General features: G+C 28.3%; 1 protein-coding gene across 17 annotated transcripts in view; it reads left to right on the top strand.

Moving 5' to 3' along the window:
* LOC107439580 (chromodomain helicase DNA binding protein kismet) overlaps positions 1-25,690 on the top strand; it is a 99,550-nt gene that overhangs the window by 61,398 nt on the left and 12,462 nt on the right. For 7 of the 17 annotated variants that reach the window (XM_043052606.2, XM_043052605.2, XM_043052603.2 and 4 more), the window contains 14 exons: positions 1,257-1,356; positions 3,474-3,610; positions 4,814-4,938; positions 7,146-7,219; positions 7,297-7,532; positions 9,620-9,827; positions 10,721-10,845; positions 13,898-14,748; positions 16,253-16,396; positions 17,226-17,555; positions 20,856-20,925; positions 22,407-23,113; positions 24,039-24,156; positions 25,478-25,668. In XM_043052606.2, the coding sequence (XP_042908540.1) occupies positions 1,257-1,356; positions 3,474-3,610; positions 4,814-4,938; positions 7,146-7,219; positions 7,297-7,532; positions 9,620-9,827; positions 10,721-10,845; positions 13,898-14,748; positions 16,253-16,396; positions 17,226-17,555; positions 20,856-20,925; positions 22,407-23,113; positions 24,039-24,156; positions 25,478-25,668 (3,416 nt within the window). The remainder of the gene's footprint in view (positions 1-1,256; positions 1,357-3,473; positions 3,611-4,813; positions 4,939-7,145; positions 7,220-7,296; positions 7,533-9,619; positions 9,828-10,720; positions 10,846-13,897; positions 14,749-16,252; positions 16,397-17,225; positions 17,556-20,855; positions 20,926-22,406; positions 23,114-24,038; positions 24,157-25,477; positions 25,669-25,690) is intronic. The other 10 variants (XM_043052608.2, XM_071180434.1, XM_071180433.1 and 7 more) reach the window with 3 other exon arrangements.

Raw genomic sequence — 25,690 nt, 5'->3', positions numbered from 1 at the left:
CATCAGCTCTTATTTTATGAAGTCTTGGTTAATCAATTGCTTCACAATTCATTTTTTTTTTTAATGAAGAAAATTTTATTTGCAAAATTTGTATATATTTTTTTTAAATGCAGATTTATAAATATAACAAGAGCTTTGTTTTTTAGATTTAAGGATTTATCTGTGCCAAATTACCAACCAGATTCAAATTTATTATCTGTTTCCTTGTAAAAAGATGAAACAGTATACTTTATATATTTTTAAAATCATAAAAATTCCTCATTGACCTTCTAAAGATTTATAAAATTCAAAATAGGAAAACAGATCTTGTAGATAGATTAAAAAATTTCGTGTAGGAAATTAATTTCTATTGGTTTGCCCATATGTATCATATTCTTCATTTTGGTAGCAGAAGTCTTCTGGGTTGCCTAAATATGCCTAATAAGCCTAATGTATCAGCAAAGAACACAGGTATGCGTAAAAAACATGCACATTTTTCGCATCAAGTTCAAAAGCTGTATCCTTAGTTCTAACCCTTTGGTCCTTAATTCTAATGTATATTTCCTTTAAGATATTTGATTTCAAACATTTATCTGTCTTTTCCAGTCATTAGCATCAGTGGTTCAGAATTGTCCTCAAATTATTTATGCTTGGATTTTTTATAATATGTTCTTTTTTTTTTGAAATACTTTCATTAATATTTTATGAATAAAAATTATTTGGCAGAAGAAAGACGTTGAATTACTAAGCAAAATTAATATGTATTCTGTCTCTGAAAAGTTAGAATAAAATTGAATATTTTTTTAAATCTATGTAACAAAAAAATTATTTTATGGTTATTAGTTTATCATTAATTTATTTTATTAATTTATGATACTTTTCTTAGTTGAATACTGGCACACTATTATAAACTTAATTCACGAAAATTATATTTGTTGAACTTATACATAATTTGTGACAATGGATGGTAATGACAGCTTTTGCCATATACATAATTTGTGACAATGGATGGTAATGACAGCTTTTGCCATATTCATAAAATTAAGAGTTATCTCCAAAATAAATGTGTGTATTTTATGAACATTTGTAATTCAACTAGTATACATGTCTTATTTTTTGTTTGACATTGTCATGTCTGACATTGAATAAAGTTTGCCTTTCTGATTTTGAAATACTGAAAATGCAATATATATACATATATATATATGCAGGCAAATTTTATCTTCTTATATTGTATTAATTAATGTTTTATTATATTCATTACTTTTCCTCTTTAGGATTTGAGAGGTACAATATAATGAGGCAAGATCCTATGCTTTGTTTTTTGTTAAGATGTGGTCCCCCAGATGGAGCTGCCTTATTAGCTGAACTCAATCCGTAAGCCACTCTTAGCTTAAATTATTCCTTTTTTTAGAAAAATTCTTCTTTAAATTTTCTTATTACTTTTACTGTTAAAAAAAGCATGTGCTTTTTTGTCCGACATCATATAGATCTCGTTTTTCATCACAAATACAAATCAACATTTGCACCTTTTTGTAATCCTGTTTTGCCCCATATCAATATCTTATTTGATCACTATGTCTACTACCATGTGATAGTTAACAAAATGGGCACATTTTACATTTCTAGTATTTATCTAATACTTTGTATTCATATGCAGGCAACTTTTAGTTAACTTGAAACTCAGTATAAAAAGAAATTTTTCCTAAACCTATAAAAATTGAAATCTTATGCTTTCTCTCTCTCTCTCTCTTTTTTTTTTTTAGCAGTCAATTTTAATGAAATTTGTTTTCTATTGCAAATGTGCCATAGAGCAAAAATGTGCAAAAGAAAAGAAAAAAAAAAGGACAGGGCGCATTCTCTCTGAAAGTTTTTAGTTTTGAAAGGGCACTCACTTAACAATTTAACAAAATGTGTAATATTGTGTAATTACTGAATTTTATCCTGAACAATTTTTAAACTTCCCCCTCTGATACAATTTTATGTATATATTTCAAAACGTAATTGTCTCTCATTATCAAAATAAGAGGAAAAGTTTTAATTTATAAAATTAATTAAAGGCCTGCTAGAAAGGAATGATTCATTGCAACCTTCAGTTTGGCTCACTCGTATGTGATCGTATATATATGACTATTGCATGCATTTTTTTTTTTCAAAAAAATTAAACTAACAGAAAATAAATTAGTTGATAAAAAAACTTAAAACCCCTTTTCTATAATTCAAACTAAAAAATATGAGAAAATGTACATTTAAAGGTACATTTTTTTATTAAAAAGAAAGGGTATTTACTTAAAGTATATTAAAATTTAAACTTACTTAAAAATTTATTAATATCCCCCCCCCCCCCCAAAAANCCCCCCCCCCCCCCAATAAAAAAAGTTACTTACAAAAATTGAACTAATTGAGAATAATCCTAACAAAGTAAATAATTGTAATAGTATTTAAAACTAAATTATAAACACAAATAACTTTACCTNGAAGAAACCTTACGGTAAACACGTGGTTGCAGAGAAATGTGTTCTGAAAGGGGTTGTGTTCTGTTGTTGGAAAAAGTTCTGAACAATACTGGTAAATAGGGAAGCTAGATAACGAGGCAGATGTTGAAAATAATGAAAGATCAAGGAAGAAAAGTGAAACGGATTTTATTCTAAATGGCGTAATCCGAAGCCTTTTCCAGAATGCGAAAAATTCGCGAATTTTGAAATTAATTTATAGAATGCGCGAATTTCTCACGGTAATCATTTTTTAATGCGAGAACAGAAAAAAATATACCAGATTCTCGCTTTCTCGCACTGTTGTGAAAACACTGGTTTTGTAAGAAGGTAAGAGATTTTATAAGGGCACTATCGACCCTAGTGCACACAGGTTCCAGGAAGATTAAGATTTAAGGAGTACGAAATTTAAAAAAAAAAAATTTAAATTATAGTCATCATTTCTGCTAAGAATTCTCAGCATTCTACAGGAAGAAAAAAAAAATGTTCTTTTTATTGTCATTAACACCACTATGTTATAAAAATTTTTCCCTCCTATACAAAGTTGTTTGTGATATTCAGTTATAGTTAGATCAATTTAAAAATCAAGTATTTGTCTCATTCCTAACTAATTTCTGACGAAAAATATCGGACAAAGTTCTATGGGTTTTGGGCTCTGAAATATTTTTAAAATGGAAGACTTGATTTGCAGGTTTTATTAGGTAATATGTGAACATAACCATGTACCAAATTAATAAAAAAAAATATTTTCTGTGTTGAATTTCAATTTGTCATGGTTATTCAGATTTTATTGTTGCATTTTTTTCGAACCAAACATTATCATTGTGTTCTTTAACTGATATTCAGCGTTGCATGTACTTTTTTTTTCTTAATTTATTACTCTGGAGAGACAGGTAAAACTCAAAAGATTTTTCCACTCCCAGAAATTCAGTAGAAACTATAAAAGTTTTTTTTTTTCAATAAAAAACCTTTCTCAATTAAAATGAATTTTGTTTCTTCCAGCATTGCCAATGAAGATGACATTGAAGATTCTAGTATTCATAAGGATAAGGATGAAGACATGGATCCCCTTTCTCCTAGCAATGAGCATGATGCTCCAAGGCAGCAGCATATTCCTAACCATTATCACCTACCTCATGGTATGACACAATTTATATACAACTGATGTTCTAAAAAACTGCAGTTTGATATGCGTTTTCTGTGACTTTGAGAAGTACTGAATTTGAATTGAATGTTCAAGGACACCTAAAAGTATTTCAAAATGGTTTTAGTCCTTGCAAAATTTTAAAAATCTTGAAAAATGAATTTTTTTTTCAATCCATAAGAAAGATCTTAGCTTAAATTTTTATTTTTCTTAATTCATGTTGCCACTGCTTTCGGTATTTTTGAAATATTCTAACAGAGTTACTACTTCACAGAGGAAACCTAGAAAATACAGGTAATCTAAAAATCACCTTAAATAACAGGGATAATATAGGGAACATTCGTCGTGGTCCCGACAAACTTTCATATGAATTAATGTTATTCTCCTCCTAATATTATGATATTCTCTGATGCAATAAACCCATGAAAGATGAATTTTTTTTCTCCAAATTTCAACCTTATTTTCTCCATTTATTATTGGTTTTCTAATACTGTAAAAAACTTTATTTTATCATCTTTTGCCATTTTCATTTTTTTTTTTCTGACATGAAAAGACTCACTACTGACCACCCCAAGAGCTTCCATTCTTAGAATTGCCTCTCTTATCTTTTAAGAAGTCACAGATGTTACATACGTAACTGATTTCATTTGCTTCATGCTGAAGCTGGTCACGAGTCGCAAATGACTGGAACATTAACATCTTAAAGAGAATATTTTCCGTAAAGGGTAGATGGAGCACCAGTCACAAACGAATATCATTTTCGTACTTTGAACTCAATGCATACTTTGTTGGTTGACTTGGTAGTCAAAAAAAAAAAAAAAAAANATCAAAAAAAAAAAAAATGAATAAGCAAAGAAAAGTATTAGATTATTTTCAATAAAAACTGTTTTCAGGTATGTTTACGATCTTATTTTCTGAATTTGTTTAAAATGTTTTTAATATTTAACCATAATTAACACTCAGCAAATTAATTTTTTACATAATATATAAATACATTTATAGCTAATACATATATAACATTAAAATTTAAAAAAAAAATCTTATTATCTCTTAATCTTATAATGTAGGCCTTCAAATAACATTATATCCTTTTAAAACAATATATTTTTTGGTCCCTGAAAATTGTGGAGAGGTTTTACTATATTTTGAAAGCTGTGTTTAGCTTTTGTATCTAATGTGCATATTTATTTTGAAATAGGCTTTGAAATGGGAGTTATTCATTTCCCCTCTGTGACTGATGTTAATACTAGAGTTCGAAGATTAGTGACTGCTTTCCAGAGGAACAATAAGAAACTGGAAATTAGGAATGCTCAAAAAGCCAGAGTAATTATTATTCTTATTACTTAATTCGCAATTATTGGTTCCTTGGATTTCAACTTCTATCAAAATTTCTCATGGAAAGTTATAATTTTATTTAATGAATGCCAAAAATCATGGAAACTCTTACTTAATCATGGATTGGTATTAGAGCCCTTAATCCTTTCAAGTGATTTGAAAATCGCACATCTCTGTTTGTATTAACATTATTTAAAAGTGACGCATTGTGATCTGAATATGTATGATTTAAAATTGTGCTCTCTTTTTACGTTTGTGCAGTTAAAAAAATCACACATTGTGATTTGTATTCATGTGATTTAAAAATCACATTGTTATCCGTATTTTTGTTACTTAAAAATTATGTGTTGCAATCCGTATTCATGTTAGTTCAAAAATGAGCCATCATAGGTTATGTTTGCCCAATTTAAAATTTAACATCGCAATTTGTATTTACACAATTTAAAAATTACACATAAAGATTTGCGTTCTTGCGATATAAAAAATAACACAACATAATCCATTTCAGTGTGATTTAAAACTCACATAGTGTGATCAGTGTTCTTACAGTTTAAAAAATTAAACATTTCTAATTTGTATTCATACAATGCGTCATTATACGTACAATGTATGATGATGCATACAATGTATGATTGATCCATACTCATCCTATTTAAAAAATCACTAGACTTGATCCAAATTTGTGAAATTTAAAAAATCACAGTGACATGATTTAAATATCACACATCACAATTCATATTTGCTCGAAATAAAATGTTGCACATTGTGATGTGATTTAAAAATCACACATCTCGATTAATTACATAAATAATTTATTAAATTCAGTATGTAAATGTAAAATATATGAAGGAACAAAATTTTCGATAAAACTAATTTGTGACTGTGCCGGTTTTGTTTTAAATAATTTTGAAGTAATAATTGTTTGTTTTTAAGATATGAAATTTCATTTGATGTAATGAAAATTATGCTTATAGTATTTTTATTTATCATTATTTTCATATTTATTCTCTATTTGATGTAAACATCTTTTCTTCACCAAAACCTTTTTTTACTTTCATATTCATACCAAGTATTTTGCAATTTTTTATGGCAGAATTTGTTTAAAAAGAAAGCACAAAATAAAATGTAGATTGTTTGAAGTTTTTGTGTTCAGTTGTAGGAGCATTATGGTGTTTTTATGTGGTTATAATAAATTTATTTTTATTATATGAAGCAAAAAAAAAACCCCTACTAAATCAGTGTGAGCCTAATAAATATTAAAATTATTTGTTAAACCTAATTTTAAAAAGGATTTTAATTAATATAATTTTTTTATGTATTGCAATATTTTTGATATATTTAAAGTTATTTGATAGTTATGGAATGATGTTGAAACTTTTGTTTCTTTGAAATTGAATTAACATAATTCTTACAATTGACCTTTTGAAAATAGCATCTTTGAATTTTGTCAGATAAAAAGATTTTAGCTTTTTAAATGTTCCTAAAAGGCATAAAATATTTTCAAATATATATATTCTTATTTGTATGTTTGTCAACATCAATTGCTGGGCTATTTATTCTTTTACTTTGTTTAATAGTACAGCTCTTTTTTATTCTTTGTTTAAATTGTCTTATTAAAAAGATGAGCAAAGTATTGCTCAGATAAAACATTGTTTTTGAGAAAGAAAGTAACACTCGATTAGATCCTCTTTGACTATATTGAGTAATGTATTAACCTGTGTAAGTCATGAAAAGTTATTAGTTGATATCATGGGCTTAGAAATTCTAGATTTCCGGTATCATGTTGCAATAGATACTGGAGGGCCTTAGAGTATGAGTTTGTTCATGGTATTACAAAAAGCAAGGCTGACAAATATATTTGTTGCTCGATATTAGGGATTCTTGGTTGAGAAATGCTTTTTGCTGAGAATTTCAGAATCATAATTTCATTTTTAACTTTCTTTATTTTCGTAGTTGTAAGCTCTCTGGATTTCGTTTAAATAAAACCATGAATTAAGGTAATAACTAAATTTGCTTTTAATTTATTTGCATTTTCATAACGAAGAAAAGTCTGTTTATTAAACATACTCTTTTATTTTTGATTTACACCTTGATTTCACCAAGTTTCAATTTAAATGAAAATTAGAGTATGATAAGTTTTAGATTCTCCTGAATATATGTGTTTGTTGTTACTGATCAAACGGTCTGTTTTACAGAAAATTGAAAGACGAGAAAAGTTTGAAGCAGCAATCAGAGAAAGGGAAATGAAAAAGCGAGAATTGCAACAGCGGTATGATGTTCATTTAATTTTCTACCATTTCTTTTTATTTCCTTTCTCAATCTAATTAATTCTAGACATTTATGTAGATATGTTATGAATTTTCCCTATAGTAAATGGTCTAGAAGGGAAGAAGCAGACTTTTATCGCACCATTTCTTCATTTGGTGTTGAGTACAACGAGGAAAAGAAGGAATATAATTGGTCGCGCTTCCGTGGCATCGCACGATTAGAAAGGAAGTATGATGAAACCCTGGCTGAATATTACAAGTGCTTTTATGCTATGTGTAAAAGGGTTTGTGGCAGAGAGTTGACAGATGAGGAAGGTATGATTTATATACAATTAAATACAGTAGAGCGCCGATTATCTGAACCCTTATTATCCAAAATCTTTTTATTTTATTTTTTTAAATTTAGGAATGCTTTTTTTTAAAGTTTAGAATACTAAGAATGCGAGCTTCTTTTTGACAGTCTACAATGGGTGGAATGTGGAAGGAGTTTATGAATAGATAAGTGCTGAAGCTCTACAATTGGGGGATGGGTAGTTGTCACTTATGGTTAATGATTAGTGATTACAGTGCTTGGAATCTTAAATCTTAGAATAAAATTCTTAACAGCAAAACAAACGAAACTGAAGTTTCTGTACCAGTAGATCTTCCGGATGAAAAGATGCCAGGTTATACAGCAAAAGAAATAGAAGACTGGTGTCGAGACCCTGAATTTCTAATTTTAAATGATGATGAAATTGTTGCTGAAATTTTGAATGAAAATCGGAACCCCACAGGCGAAGAGTAAGAAGTAGGTGATCAAGTTTAAGATAGTGGACCTTCTCATATAGAAGCATGCAATTTATTAATTAGATATTGCAATGAATTAGCTAGAACGTCAAAACGATGTTGATCTAGTTCAGTTGATTTATTTAAATATAATAAAGGATATGGCTCTTAAAAAAGAGCATCTTCTTTGAAACTTAAGTTTTTGTTGGATTTCAATGGAAAATAAAGAAAAGTGTGGTAAAATCAGTAATTGACAACAAAATTATAAAAAGCTGAAATATAATAAAAATAATTCAAAATGGGAAAAAAAATGAATAAAAACTATTTAAAAATTGAAAGAAAAAAACTTTTAAACAAGCCAGAGCTATTTTAGATATTATTACCAGTCCTAAGCCTAGAGAAAGTGTGAGGGGAAATTAGTGCATAAATAATAATTACTGAAGCTAGATTTTAAACAACTTTCCAATTATCCGAACCACGTTCGGTCCCGAGCAGCTCGGATAATCTGCGCTCTACTGTACCATTTCAGACTCTAAACAGGGCACAATATCATTTCAATCAGAAAAAATAATTCGTTGCTGCCAACTTTAATGGATTTTCCAGTAGATTACTGGATTTAGCTAGTTTCTCCTGGTTTAATTAAAATTCTCTTAGTTTTTGCACATTTTAGAAAATTCTCTAAAATTGAGTAAGTTTCCTAAAAAAATCCCTATTGAAATAAAATTTTTGTACACGTTTTTGCTAGCTTGCTTGTATGGTTGGAAGTATTACTAATACTTATTTAATTGAAGCGAACCTAATTTATAGAAATCAGTTAAAAATTATTTAAAAAAATCTTTTAACAATCTTTGATGAATTAAATGCCTATTAATATTTGAAATAATGAATAAACATAATACATAACGTTTCAAGTATGTTTAAGATCAATCATAAGTGAAATATATTGCTGTATTTTTATTTTGATGACTATAAAATTCCCTATGTGTAAAATATTTAGTAAATTATGCAACAATCATCGGGAAATTTATATTTCGTAAAATCTACTGGATTTTTTTCCTATTCATGTTGGCAGCTATGATAATTTAATTACCTATTTTTTTAGCAATCTAGTATAGTCATTGTTTTCTATATTAACAACTTGAACATATTAGCTAACCAGTTTACACATTTTTTAAAGATATGAATGACCATAATATGTAATTTTTATAATATTTTTTACATGTAATAAATGCTTAGTGATTACAATTTAGTTTTACAAGTGTTTTAACTATTTTTGGAATCATTTTGTTTAGACACTTTTAGTAGACAATCTAAAGATAGTTTTGTATTATAAATTTTCTGCTCCTTATTGGAAATCTTAATAACCATGACCATAATAAAACTTATGTTGTTTGATTTTCTAATATATAATATGGATAAAATATTTCTAAGTATTCATATATCTGAGCATTAAAAAAGTATTTTAGAAAAGAAAAAAACATTAATTGTTTTTTTTTATATATATATCTGGAATGTAGATTGCGATAATTTAATCCTACTGTAACATTCTAGCCACAGTTACTAATTTTATTGGTATGTTTTTAATTGTTATCATAAACTTGAAACAATGTTTCAACTTTTTATGGTTTGTTTGATAGAGCAACTTTCTATGAATGTTGAGCCTATATCTGAAGAGAGAGCGAGTCGCTGTCTGCAGAGAGTGGAATTATTAAATAAGATCAGGGAAGAAATCCTATGTCACCCTGATTTAGATGAAAGGTTAAAACTGTGTCAACCATCCATGGATTTACCTGATTGGTGGGTGTGTGGAAAACATGATAAAGATCTGTTAATAGGTGCTGCAAAGTAAGTTCTTTTTAAATATTAAAACTATGATTTTGCCTAAAATATGATTTTAACCTGCGTGCCCCACAATTAAAACTAAAAAATGTGAACTATTTTGATATCAGAAAAAAATAAAGCAGCCATAGAATTTCAATGAAAAAATAAAGGCTGAAATAATTTAATGCATTGTATCCAATATTGGGTGAAATTAATGGTTGCCAACAAGCGACTATATGGTGGTTAAATGGTTTAACAAGTGGTGATTAAAACATTAAGTGACAGTTTCCATCTGAGAGCGTTTTTCCGTTAAAATGGCATTTATTATTATTCAATTTAATTTATTATTTTATAATATTTTAGAAATTATTTTAAACCACGTGTGAAAGGGATAGTTTAAAAAAAAAAAATTTCGTTACTAGAATTTTTAAGATCAACATTTTTTAATCAAATAAGATTCAATTCTTTGTTATATCATAAAATTGTAAGTGATGATTGTCCAAGATTATATCAATTAAAGCTTACATATTTAATATGTTTTGATACTTTCTCATATTAGTACACCTTTTCTAGATTAGGCATATTTTGTTAAATTTTTTATTGCGATAACAGTGGTGCTTATGATGGCCGATCCCAACTAATTTTCACTGATCACATGCTCATTAGATATAATGCTGAACATTATAGCTATTTTTTTGTTTTAAGTTTAAAAAGGGTGTCTCATATTAGGAACTGCAAAAAATTATATTTGTTACAATGATTAACAGAAAAACACCACTATCTTTTAATTTACATGTATTCAGTTTATTTTTAACATTTTTTTCAAATCTATAATTTTATTTTAAGGATTTTTTTCTTTTAGTTTTAAAAAGATCATTATTAAATAATTTGTTTTTAAACTTGTAAAATTATTTTAGGCATGGTTTGAGCAGAATGGATTATCATCTGTTGCATGATCCTAACCTCTCTTTTAAAGATGTTTTAAAGAACATACCTAATGCCAAAGCTTTACAGATTGGTAACATGTTATCTACTCCTCTTGGTAAGAAAAACCTTTTTCTGTACATATAATTATATATTTATTGTAACGTACTTGTCAGATGTAATTTTCCTACTCTTTTTTAAAAAAAGTTTTATAAGTTTTCTTTTGCTGAAAATTGATATTGTGCATGTGCCAGGCATTAAAAAAATATTTATTTTATTTTTATTTATTTATTTTTTAATTGAATTTTTTTTAAAAATTCAAAGTAGATTTTTTTATTTTTCATATTTATTATTTTAAGCTAATAACATCTATTAACAATGTTTAATATTATAAAACAACAATATTTTAAGAAAAATACCTAGTATTTCTAACAAAAAAACCTTACTATAAAGGTACGATTTTATAAAGCTATATAGATAATTTGTTTTATGTATTTGAATAAGTATATATAATGTTCTTATATTTGTATTAAATATGGCTTAATATACAATTTTATCAATATGCTATACAGAAGAAGTAAAAAGATTTACAAGTCATTTGTAATTTTATAATCTATAGTGTAACCTATTTTTAGCTGAACAAACTGTTAAATTGCTCCTAAAAGTTTTAGAGAATGTTCCTAAAAGTACCTGAAATTTTTTAAATACTGTGACCCCTGTACTTGTATTTAAATAATAAGTATTTTTCTGCTAAATGAAAAATAAATTTAGATCAAGAAATGTTAAAAAATAAGAAACATTCCAAATTACTCTTTGTGGTACAACTGTTTCTTCATTATTTATGTATCCATACTACATATTTAACTCCTTGGGGACGGGTGATTCATAAAAGCATTCATACAAAATCAGAATCAGGATATAAATAAATAAAAAATGGTAGCTTAAATGTAGATGTGGCTAATTTGATGGACTTACTTTGCTTTTACTTTAAATATTGTTATTATATATAATCAAGATATATTCATATTTATGATCAATGTTAGTTCAAAGTATAACTAAATAATTTTATTTTGAACTGAAGTAATGGTGAATTAAATAAAACAAACAGTTATAACCCTGCCCACAAATAAACTGCTAAAGAACAACTTTGGTTACCAGTTTTATCTTTTTACCCTGATTGATACGGTTTTATGCTGGCACGCATTTATGACAGTCGGCGCGAAAGGGTTAATGAGTTTTAATTGCACATCTATTAAAAGAAACATAAAAGTAAATAAATCTCAGTGAAATATGTTTTAAATAGCTAAATACTTTACATTCAGATTATAAAAAATTATAATTTAAACGTTTCAAATAACTTATTCTATTCACAAAAAGTCTCACTAATCTTTTTTTTTTCCTCATTAATCTATTTTGGATATCAAATAGTAATTTACATACATTCCCTTATAAAAAGAAACCTTTTTATAAAACCTTCAATATCAATAAAACCATGATTTAAACGTTTCATAATATTAGGAATATATTTAATATTTGGTAAAAAATGTTTAGACTCAAATGGATGATTAAAAGAAAGAAAAAAGAATGCAATTTAAATCATGCTATCCCTTCAGAATCTAATCCTAAGCTACTTGATATTTAATATTCTAATTCTCGTTCTATTTTTCTTCAACATAGCAGTTATAAGTTTAAATCAAAGAATTTTAAAATAGCCACAAATAAAAACATCATAAAACACAATTCTGAAAAATTTTCCTACTTTTTCTTCCATTTCCTCTTCTGTTTCTGAGGAGGAGAAAATTTCTTGCTTTCCTAAAACCTGACCTTGGCACAACTGTGTAATTCAACTCATTCAATTTTGGTGTAGCAATGATACCACTCTTTATGAATAAAATGTTTGTTCATGTTTTAGTAAAATTAAAGCATTCTGCGACGATAAATTAGTTTTATTTACAGATTTTTATGCGTTCTGACTTGCCTTTTTTCAAGTAGGCTCTTTGCAAGTGTTTTGTTTGCGGAATTTTTATGACCACTGTTGTCCACTCCATTACATATATGAAAGTGATAAAGACCCTATTTCACTTACATCAGGTCATATGGATGTTTGTCTATGACATTCATTTAATAGCTCAACACTAGCAATCAGCTTATTTGGCTCAATAACTTTGATAGAAATTTAATAGCTCAACACTAGCAATCAGCTTATTTGGCTCAATAACTTTGATAGAAATTTAATAGCTCAACACTAGCAATCAGCTTATTTNATATTTTAAAGAAAATAAAGCTTGGTAAGTCTTAGTTATCTGTAAAATATTGTTCTACAATAGATTTTATTATGTTCAAAATACATTACTGATATTCTTAAGTAAGAACATAGAAAATTTGATATTAAAATTGAAACAGATATGTTAAATAGATATATTTTGATAATTTATCTAATTATATACATTTCCTGTAACCTAAAATTTGATCTAACATATTAAAAAAAGTATTTATATTTTAAAAACCGTGCAATTACACAAAGTTTATCAATTATTTACTATGCTTGTTTAATGTAATATGCATTAGTCATTCATTCAGTTTCATTAATTCTAATTCATTTGTCATGAAAAGTTTCACTGATGCTAGTTTTAAATGTTGGCTAGTATCCTGTGTCAATTGGAGGTTGTTGTTTTTTTTTGGTCAATTGGAATTTTTTAAAGTAATTTGAAACAGCAATGTAACTATCAACCATTCGTATTATTAGCTGATAAATTTAATAAATAATTTTTTGTCGTTGTCAAATAAGCATTATGATTTAAAAATATACAATTTCTGCTTCTACGTAATTGTAAAATCAGGTTGACATGTACTTTAGCGTATAACAATAATATCGAATAGGTCCTTGAAAAATTTGATTTTAGGTCCTTGAAAACTCCCTTAAATTTTTTTTAAAAGATTGAGTGGGAACCCTGTTATTTGATGCAATAACTTTGATAGAAAATAAATTGTATCTTGCTAAGAACTGTAATCTTTGTTCGAGCAATTAGATATTTTGCCATGCAATAGAAATTTTCGCTTCCATTTCTGATAATTACTAATGTACATCATGTCTAATTTATTACTTTTTTTAAGTTTAATACTCAATTTCTGTTACAGATAATTATTGTTTGTCTCATTTTCATTTGCAGGTTGTCCTAGTCCTCTAAATATCTATCATACAGACGATAGTATTTTATTAAAAGATGAAAGTGCCAACAAGCTGAAAGAAGAGCTTCCTTCTTTAGTAGATGATACTGCATCTAAAGAAACTCCAGACATATCATCCACAAAGCAAGAGGTTGGTGAGAGCTCTCCAAACTCTTCTGCTTCAAATGGAAACCAAAAAGACGCACTATCGAGTGATCCCGTAATTGTCAAATCTGAAGATCCCGACAAGGAAATAAAACGAGAGAACGATGAAGTCAAAACGGATGAGCCATTAAGCGATAAAGCTCCAGAGGTGAAAAAAGAGGAAGAAAATAAAACTCTGGATGCTGAGGTAAAGACAGAAGAAGTTACACCGACCGTGGTGGAAAAGAAGGAATCCGATTCCACGGCGGAGAGCAAGGACGAAACGGACACATCCAAGATGGAGGAGGACGATCCACTCGAGAGAAGCAACGAATTGAAAATTGATGAGGATGTGAAAATGGAGGATGAAGAAACGGACATAGAATCGGATGTTCGCAAGGAAGAGGACGCTGAAAAGAATAAGGATGCTTCTGTTGTGGATCCAGCGATGGTTGTGGAGGAGGAAAAAGATGAACATAAGTATGACTGTGATACTGACACTGAAACTAAGTCTAACTGTGATGCTGTGCAATCCATGGAAGTGGAAGAATCTCCCCTCCTCAAAATGGAGAAAGCCATAAACTCTGAAAAAAGCAACTTGTCAGAAAAATTTATGAAAGTGAAGCAGGAAGAACTGATGTATGAAGAGGGAATGCGTGATAGATTTAACATCCAACCCAAAGATGATCTCCACTCACATGATTCTCAAGTAAGTTACTTTTTTGGCTTAATTATCTCTGCTAAATGAGATTTGAAAAAGTTCCATGCCTCTTCTTTTTAGTGTCATCTTAAAGCTCTATTGATATATCTAATAAAAAAAGTTAACCAATATTTTGTAACAGCAAAAATGTATTAATCTGTAACACATCTGAGAAAAAATACAAAGTAGTTAAAAACAACCCTCATGAACAAAATATTATTCTGAGTCAACCTTGTGAAACAAATTGACGTTCGGATCACACATTAAAAACCATTGCCACTTAAAATAATAGCACATTGCAAAATCTCATGCTAACAAATTATCAAAATAGAGATTCTGTACTCATTGAAGATTGAAGTATCTAAATTTTTTTAAATTTGAAGTATCTAATTCAAAATCAAACTATGTAAATATTGATTAAATAATTTAAAAAAAAAAAAAAAAAATCTTAGATTTGCCTACTGAAGAATAAGAGTAAGCTGTATTTTCTTATGAAAAAATTACAATGTTTAACCAAAAATGGTATAGATTTTTTTCATTTTTAGTAAAGCCTATGAAAATATGTTATTGCTATTCAATTTGTTCTTTGTTTTACTTTTTATGAAAGCTTCCATTTTTCTTAGTTATTATTATTTTTTGTTGTTTATATGTTGTGTAGCATACATTATATCATTTAATATGCTTGTAACTTGATATCAAATGATGGAAAAGGGTAAATTTGTCAACAAAACAAATTTTGTTCATGAGTTTTAAGTACCCCTAGTATTTTTTTATTGAAATTTAAATTCGAAAAGTAACCATTAAGAAATGATGTCTACTTCTCACTCTTTTTTTTTTAAACTAATAAAAATGGTCAAAATAAAATACCATAAAAACAGTTTATTTTACTTTGACTGATGAATAGCAGATTTTATCTAGCTGTCACATTAACCATCCTCTCTAACCACAAGCAAAAAATAACTTCTTTTTTTAATTTGAAGCATGTCAAATTTATTTAGAATAAGTGAATTTATGAAATAAATTTAACATTTAGCTTGTTAATGTAGACATTATTAAAATGCACCTAATTATATTATTCAATTGCGTAAAATATTTTGCAGACTATATTGTGTATTGAAATGAATTGCAGTTATAGTACTGCTATTTTTTTTCTTTGTGTACAATTAGTTTTTTATATATATACCATATATAACAAACCATGTTTGTTATATATGAAAAAATTATGTTATATTTTATGGTTTGAATATTAATGTGCAGTATGTTGAATCAAATGTATATCGTATTTTTCGATATGATAAATTTATTTGATATTTTACTATTTTGTAATTCCAAACATAATAAAAGCGACAAATTTGTCTCCCACGCATATAATTTCAACGACATTTGTAGATCATTTGACAACAATTACACTGAATTCTGTTATTTAACTTTTTTTTTATTAAAAGTATTCCAATATAATGAATTGCAGTTTTTCAATATACTCTCCTTTTAATGATATTTCTTTTCTTTTAAGATGATTGCAATTTTGCAGGGATGCATGTCGCAAAACGACGATGTTATGAGCCAAGCAAGCTTCAATCTCGAAACAGAAATGGGTGAACCTACTGTAGCTCAACTTCTGGCTTTTACGAATGGCAATGCAGTTCGATGGCCAAAAGTAATTATATATTTTTTTAAAAAAATAATCATGGAAAATCATTGATTTAGGTTGCTGAAAAATCTAATATTTAAAAATGGAATCCCCGCCCCAATTTTATTTTATTTTATTTCAAATATCTGAATTTCTAACAAGATCCCCACTCATATTTTATTAAAATATAAAATGTTTCTATCATGCTCTGTATAAATGATGGTGTTCTTTCAAAAAATGAAAGAAAAAACATCATTTCTAGAACAAATTATCTTTTAAACTTTTTGATTTCAGAATATTTATTATTATTTATTTATTTTATTTTATCAATTTAAAGTTCTAGCTGAAGCAAGCCAGTCATTGGTGAATTTTTTTTAATTCCAAAGTGAGAACAGAAAAATCAGGAATATTTCCTTCCTGATGAGCAAGAAAAGTATCTTTAGAATATAATTCTTTAGGAAAGAAAATTATTTGCTTTGGTATTTTTAATTGCTTCAACTCTTTCTTTAATCTGATTTTTAAATTTAAAATCTGTAAATATGAAGATGCAGAGTACAGCAGTTTTGGTTATACCTATCATTTCAATTTATATTATTATAATGCTTTTTTAAATTTATTGTTGTTTTTGTCGGAGAAAATAGTAACTTCATTTAATCATGAAAAATTCTTGGAATTAGTCATGAATTTGATCTGATACCCTGAATCAGATCTGAAATTTAACAGATACCCTGTGGGTAGTGCAGTGATATGTGGGTACTAATGTTAACAAAATATTACTTCATTGCATAAATAAATTTATGTGTAATAACAATTGTGTGTAATGATGAGAAATTGAGTCTGTAACTTTTTATTGCAGGATAAAGTTTTGCAAATTCGACTAGAGCATATCGTGCATGCTGTGGAGAAAAATGAATGGCCAATAATCAGGCATACGTTTCTGCCGACATTTCCACCCGTTCCTCAGTCTTCTACGCCCATACCCCATCCACCCATTTCTGCCAGCCCAGTGTCTCATCGTACCTCTCCTGTCCCTAGTGTTTCAAGTCAAGGACAGAGTGGTGAAGTCACTCCTCAAGCAACACCCGAGCACACACCTCAGCGAGAAGTCATGCTTCCGGACATACCAACACCTACTCCCCCAGACTTTAGTGTCCTGCGCAAAAGTCCTCTTCACATTCCTCCACCAGTAATTAATACCTTTCTTTCCTAACATTTCTTCAATCTACTATATCTACTGCAGTCATATTTGTTTTGTGTGTCCATATTTTTTTTTTTTTTTTATATTTTNATTAAAGTTTTTTTTTTTTTTTTTTAAATTTTCGAAAGTAAAATTTCTAAATTAAATTTAATAAAAAATAAGATAGTACAGGGTGCATAGCATTTTTAAAAAGTGCTTAAAGGTGCTTATTTTCAATTTTTGGTTTTTAGAAGCCCTTTAAGATGCTTTTATCCATGGATGTTTTTAAAATGTACTCAATTTTCCCTTTTCCGAAATGTGATATTTTTCTTTACCATGTTGATTTTCGTCACAAATTATGCAAGAAGACATTGTCCTATTCAACGTTTTCACAATTAATGCAACCCCAATCTATTTCGGCTTACCGCTGGTCTGTAATGTATAAAAGCACCATTTGTTTTACATGTTTGATGCAATACTCATGGGTCCGCTCTTTCGTAATGAGCTGGATTCAGTGGTAAGGATTTTTGACTCCCATGTACAACCCTGCTGCATTTTGCAAGAGATTCTCAATTTCAGACTTCGTTTTCTGCCCTCTGTAATAGAATCGAAAAATCTCTCGAATTTTTGCTGGTTACGGGTACCAACTAAACGTTGTAAATTTTTTTCTCTATTATTGATAGAAAATTTCATTTCTCTTGTTAATTTCATCGTTTGTGACGCGCCATCATCTTCGTTACTGTAAATAAAACAATCAATTGTCAAAAACTTGCCAACCCTGTCTAATTATGATATTTTTCAAAGTGCTTAAAAATATTTTTTGAGTGCTTGAAAAGTGCTCCAGAGGTGCTTATTTTTTTTAAAAAATTTGGCTACGCACCCTATAGTAATTTAATAAAATATGAAATTTTTTGCTTTAAATGTATATTTTTAGTACAGAAATAAATGATCTTCAAGATATGTTGAAAATTTTTCTATTATTGAACAAATAACTTTTCCTTTTGCTGCAATCAGTTGAATTGGAGAAAATTTTCCAAAAAATAGTTTAGTTTATAAATTGTAGTTTAACTTAAGTTTTTCTTTTTTAATTTTTTAAAAACTATAATTATATTATATGATACCAAAGTAATTTTTCCTAAAAATTTATTTTCATTGGGTGCATTATTTTAACTTTTTATGAAAACTAAAATCTATGGGCATGTTGCGTGAAAGGCTTCCTAAGCACCCCCACATGTATTATGATAAACAAAGGAATAAAAGCACAAAGAATATTGAAGAAATATTTGACAACTATTTCTATTCTAATTTTCTTTGAGAATCAATCAATTGTAAGAGAAATACATGAATGGATCAAGGATTGCAAATCTTTTTTGATTAGTGTGCCAGTTAACTAGTAATTTATAAAAATCAATTTATAACACCTTACTTAAACTATTAAATAATTCTTTAAAACTATTTAAATATTTTTGTAATTATATTTTGTAATTAGTTTATTAACTTGCAAAAATGTAAATTAAATATACATTATTTAAAAAAATATTTTAGTTTGTTATTAAGAATCAGACACTCAGTAAAGCAATAAGGTGATTAATTTTAATAGATTTAAATTTTTTTTTGCTATGAAAAATTAGGTTTATTAATTCTTTTCAAAATCTTACAATAATTTGCTTTTTACCATTTAAAATAAATAATTTATCTTTGAAATGTTTTCTTAATTTACTTTTTTAGTTCAAAAATACAGAAACAATATGGCAATAAAAAACAACTTTCAAAGAGTTTTGATGTTTTTAATTTTTCGCTATTTTTAAGGAATTGTTAGGTTATCAAAATAAAGGTCTTGTCATTACATAGGTTTTTTTTTTCTAGAAATTCTATGAATTCCATTTTCAAAATGGCAATATCCAGCCACTCAGAGAAAAAAAAATGTCTTTAATATTACCCACTTAAGCAATGTGAGGTATTGAAAAAAAATATAATAAATTTGTTTTCTCGAAGTATCGAAATTTAGAAAATTGTGTTTTGTCTGTCTTTGAAGAATATTTTCTCAGCAAAACTCGATGACTATCCAAAGTGCCCCCTAAGCAAAAGGAAATATTTAAACTTTCTAATGCTAGTAAATGTTTTAATATCATTATAAATATGCTTCATCGGTATACATTGTTCCCATAAGTTCTGATAATTCTTTCCCCCCCTTTTTTTTCTGTTGTAAAATTCATTATTGTGCACACGGAATTCACTCCATTGAGGTTCTATTTCCTATAAAAACTTGAAGAACTGTTGATAATTTAGTGCATCTACAGATATGAAGTTAATAGATAATTACATGATTCATAACAGACGGAACATTTTAAAATGACTTCTGTCTAGCTTTCTCCTGGAATGGAGCCTATGCTCGTCCTTCTTTTTGAAAAAGCCTTTAATTAATAATTGTTTGCTCAGGGTTGCCACTCCACAGGGAGAATAGGGAAAACCTGGAAAATACAGGGAATTTAAAAATCACCTAAAATAACAAGAGGGAATTTTGAGTTTTTCTATAAAAACTGGGAAAATACAGGTAAGTTTGTTTCGAATCTTCGTCTTTTAAAAAATGGTAACCACTCAAAGTGTGATCTATGGGATATTTAAGGATGATATTTCAATTTTATTAAACTAGTTCATTCACTATAGCATTATTTGTTTTGCTGTTCCTTTTTTCTATTAAGTTTTTTCAGAGACAAGAGCACAGTGATTGTGTTTTCCTTTTGCTGTATTGTGTATAACATGTACAAAGAAAACATAGGGAATTTTTTTTTCTTTTTTGAAAATTACATTATTAGTAATCGAATAAAAGTAATTTACTTTGTATGTGCGTGCTGTTGTGTCCTATCTAATGATACACTTGCAATAAGTTTACCACCTTTGTTCTATAGAATTAAGTATGTAGGTATAAGGAATTAAATTCATTAATAAAAAGCCTTTTTCTTAAAAACCACCCTATAATTTTTTAAAAATTGAAATTAAATGCAGAAATAAGAATAAATGTAGAAAGAAAAAACAGTTGAAGATCTATTTATTAATTGTAACTGTGCCATTTTTATTTTAAGGAACTTTTTTCAAATTAGCTAAAACAATATGTTTAAATATATTTCCTAATCTTATATTTCTTACTTATTAATAAGGAACTTTTTTCAAATTAGCTAAAACAATATGTTTAAATATATTTCCTAATCTTATATTTCTTACTTATTAATAAATTTTAATGCTATTAATATTTTCTCTCGTTAAAAATTGACTTAATGCAATGAATTAATAAATAATAATACTTTTTAGCCTGCTGCTGAAACTTCTCGTCACAGACGTAGGAGAAGACGCAGACGATTTGAAATTGAAGCTGAAAGAGGTACCCTTTTTTTAATCTCTAATTTTTTTTAAATGTACAGTCAATTCTCAATATAACTACTTCTTTTAGTTCAAACAAAAACAGATGTTAACAGATTATATAGCAAGGTTGCTATATTGTGATTACATAAAATACATTGAAATATTTGCTCATGTTTCATAAATGCTGGATTTATTTTGGCAAAAATATGCTATATTTTAAATAGAATTAAAATACTGACTAATTTGCCTTTTTTATGTCAATAAAGTAAAAGCATTATATAATATATTAAAAGTCAAGAATACATTTAAATCTTTTCAATTGTGATCCTTGAATATACTTTGCACAAACTATAGACATTCATTCTGTGTTTTTTCTAGAGTTTAAAATTTTGCTTCTCAAAAATGAGGTCATGAAATTAGAACACTTTATTTTTCAGCCTGTAGAATTACATAATGATTTTTAATTTTTGTAAACAATCTGCTTTTCATGATCTTGAATAAAGGAGCAAATTGTGTTATTTTTCGATTCAACATCTTTTAAAAAATTTTAATTTCTGCTCTAAGTATATAGTATTATACTGGTTAGGAACAGCCATTTTCGCTAAATAACATACTTCCAGAGAACGAGCAAAACTTAAATTAAAAAAGAATGCCAATAATGCCATGTGTTTTAACTTCAGAGTAAACCTCTCACAATACAACAAAAAAAAAGTGAAGACTCTTTTTCAAACAAGAGTAGCATGATTGGTGATTATATTAAATCATTCTAAAAAATATTGTAATGTTATGATTATTTGGAAATCAGAGTTTCCTGTATAATGTTGCGATATACACTTCAAATTCTCTATAAAGGTAAGTAATCTCTATTTCACAATTCTTTTGACCAAGGCTTAGAATAGGCGATCCTCAAGATCAAAAAGAACTCAAGATGTTTATTGCGTAGTAACATGCAATTAAAGTAGTGATAAAATAGTTTTCTTGAGATATTAGTTGTTGATTGGCTTGTTCTCAATAAAAAAAGTTAGTTTTGAAGGAAGGAAAAATGTCTTACACCAGTTTTTGGCATGATTTTTCGGGGGGAAAAAATGAAAAAAAAAAAAGGTGTTGGTCACTATATTAGAAATAAATTTTAAGTTAGGACGTTTTAATGGGTGTTATATTAATATGGCGTATATTAAACAACAAAACGGGACTTCTCATGTAACAGTTATGATGGGAGAAACAGACTAAAAGGTTAAAGAGCGTAGACTATATTTGTAAGATTTTTTTATTATATTTTTTTAGATAACCTTGATTATTTAAAATACTTTTCTTTTCTTGTAATTTTATGAAGTGAATATTTTTAACTTGTTACTATATGGCACTCACTTAATTTGTTGAATTCTGATGCCCGACTAAATAGATTCCACTAAATTTGTTGGTTGTTATTTAAAAATGCTCTTTTAGCCTGTTTAATTATGTCAAAATTAATTTATTAAGAAGGATTAAAAACTTTTTCAGCTAAACTCCGTCAGCTTCTATCTCATAACATGCAACAACAGCAACAGCACCATCAGCAGCAACTTCAACATGTTCAACAGTTTTTGGCATCTTCACCTTTAAGGAGTAAAATCTGGGACGATCATGTCGAGAGCAAAGTACCGAATGTGCCTTCTCCTTCGTCGGCTGTCCCCACAGTCTCTCCCACAATACCCCCTCCTGCACATCAAAATTCTGCTCCCCGACTTTCGACGACAATTGGGACTTTAGATCTTTCTGTGAAACCTAACATTACACCACCTACCCCTTTTACTCCTTTACCAGTACCACAGAAAGCCAAAGTAACTCCTCCTGTGGAATCACCATCTAATGTCGGTGGGTCTCCCACTTCTCCAATAGACTTAAGTGCTTCCTCCAGCGGCACAAGTGGCGTCAGCCAGGGAAACCCAAGTGCACACCCATCTAAAGGACGACCCAAGGAGAAGAGGGGTGCCAAAGGTGGCAGTAGAATAGATGCCTTGGCATTAAATCTCCAAGCACGCAAGCAACAGCAGTTGATGCAAGAGCAACACCATCCATTGGCTGATATTGGCTCTATGGTTGAAAGGACAGTTGATAAGAACAAAGACTATGGTGAAATGGAAGAATCTCGTTCTACCTCCTCCAGGCATCATCATTCTGAAAGAAGAACTGTCGAAGAGGAAGAAATTAAACTTAGGAAAAAGAGGGTTTGTTATTATCTTTTTGTTTGTTATTATCTTGTAGTTATGCAAAAGGTTTGAACATTTGCTTGTTTTTAAATTGTTGAGGAATATCTTTGTTTTAAATAATTCACCAGGGTGTATAGCGTTTTTAAAAATAGTAAAAGGTGCTTATTTTTTATTTATGTTTCTTAAAAACCCTTTTAGGTGCTTTTTTTATTTGAGGTTTGTAAAAAGTGCTTAATTTTCTATCTTTTAAAAAGAGATTTTTTTCTTTGCCGTGTCGATTCTAAATTACAAACGAGGAGAGAGAAAACATGATTTTCACAATAATCTCTCTGCAAGGGCCTGGTTGGTAGGTTTGCACAATATTCTCAATTTCAGGCTTCATTATCCCCTCTCTGAAATCGAACCGAAAAATCTCTCTTATTGTTAATGGTGACTAATATAATCAAGAAAATAGTTTTTTTGTCAGAAACTAGTTGTTTTATCATGATCATGTAAAGTCTTGGAAAATTATTTTGCATTTTGTTAATGTATGTAGTGCTTAAAAAATTGAAAGATTTGGCTACGCACCCGGTTTAAGATACTAGTGATATACTTTCTCCTACTAGTGATAGTGAGAGGGGTAAAGAAGTCAAATTGAAGAGGAGTTTGCTTTGTATAAGTTTAATATGAATAAATTTGTCAATGAATTTAATAAAAAATTCTCTCTGTGTAAAATTGCTCCAAATCCATTAAATAAATGTAAAGTTAAAAGATCTAAAAGGTTTGTGTTACTAAAGAAAAAAAAAATGTGCCTTTTAGGATTTTATTAACAGAGGAAGTTTACAACCTCCTATATAATTTAGTTTTGTATTTTCAATGCATCACTGTGAAATATACTAAAATATTAATTGTGAATAACCATTGATTGTAGAAGTAAATAATACAAACTTTGTCCTCCCAACAGTTGCAGTACAGTGAAGAATCAGTGAGAAAAGCTTTAAATCGAGGATTTGATATGCAGCCTGTACCTGCTCACTCTTCATTTATGAATCCATCATCATTATCGGGAAGAATGAGTCTAGGTATTTTCATTCTATTAAACCTCAAAATTTTTTTAAATTCTTTTATTTTGTATTCAGGATATCTGCGCACCTGGATGCAAGTAATGAGAAAGTCATGAATTTCGGTATTGTACAAAATTTGTCATAAAATGTCATGCTTTTAAGTATTTAAAAAAAAAAATCAGGAAAAGTCATGAATTTAGGTCACTAAAAAATCTAATATTTAAAAAGGGACCCCCCCCCCCCNTTACAAGTTTAAAAATCGCACTTTTTTGTCAAATTTTTGTTTATATATATATATATATATTTCTTCTTTTTTTTTCTTTCTTTTTTTTCGTTTTTTGGATTTCCTCTTTTTTACTTTCTGACTACTCTCATCCCTGTCTATAAAAATTTATGGTGTTCTTTCAAAAAATGAAAGAAAAAAGCATATTAAAAATTCAGTTATTGGCGGCTTTCTATTGTTCTGAAATGAGAACAGTAAAATCAGGAGTATTTCTTTCCTTTTCGAAGAACAAGAAAAGTATCTTTAGAATTTAATTCTGCAAAAAGAAACCAATTGCTTTTGCATTTTTTTCAGCTATTTTATTGCTTAAACTCTATTACTCTCTTTTTTAAATTTAAAATCTATAAATATGAAGATGCAGAGTGTAACAGTTTGGTTATACCTATCGTTTTAATAAATGTCATTATAATGCTTTTTTAAATGTATTGTTGTGTTTTTGTCGAAGAAAATGGTAACTTTGTTAAGGCATGAAAAATTCTTAGAATTAGTCATGAGAAGTCATGAATTAGAAGATCTAAAATGTAGCAGATACCCTGTATATTCAACATTTGGAATTTTCTTCATATTTATTATTTTTCGTAACTTTGTTAACATACAGATATTCCAAATACTACTGATTCTCTCTCATCTCCCCTGTCACTAAGAATATAGAACCCATTCTGTTGAAAATTCCGATTTTAATAGTTTCTATCACTAGTTTATAGCGTTATCAGCCATTTCCTATAGTTTTTAAAAGTTTGATATTTTAAATAGGTTATTAAAATATGCAAAGTTTTCAAAATTTAAAAAAAAAAAGGCTAATTTTTACTGTTAATTATTTCATTATGTCTTAAATTTGCTGTAACTCATTTGAATATGTGTTTTAAAGATTACGTTCTTAATTTTTTAAAGCTCGTGTATTATTATATAAATGAGGTAGCTCTTGAAAGTTTCACAAAAGTTTAAGAACTGGACCCTACTGTCCTTGATTGCCCCCTCAACTACAAGTGAAAAATATTTTTTTTCTACTGTAGTATGTGTTTAGCAATGCAATATTTTAAAAAGTGTTGTTTTTAGGTTCAAGCTCCAAATCTGAAGAACATTCTGGTGGCAATAACCCATTATTGGATCCGTCTTCATTGATGCACCATGATTTTAAGAAATGGATTGATGAACATCCAGAATTGGTGACAGCTAATCCTAATTTGGTAGCGGCTGCAGCGGCGGCAATGGCTTCATTCAGTCCAGTGTCATCTTTCCCCTCTCATGTAAACCACCTTCTCTTTTTAT

The sequence above is a fragment of the Parasteatoda tepidariorum genome, chromosome 4 (assembly GCF_043381705.1).
Source record: "Parasteatoda tepidariorum isolate YZ-2023 chromosome 4, CAS_Ptep_4.0, whole genome shotgun sequence".
NCBI classification, from domain to species: Eukaryota; Metazoa; Arthropoda; class Arachnida; order Araneae; family Theridiidae; genus Parasteatoda; species Parasteatoda tepidariorum.
This window is presented reverse-complemented; position numbering and strand designations above follow the sequence as displayed.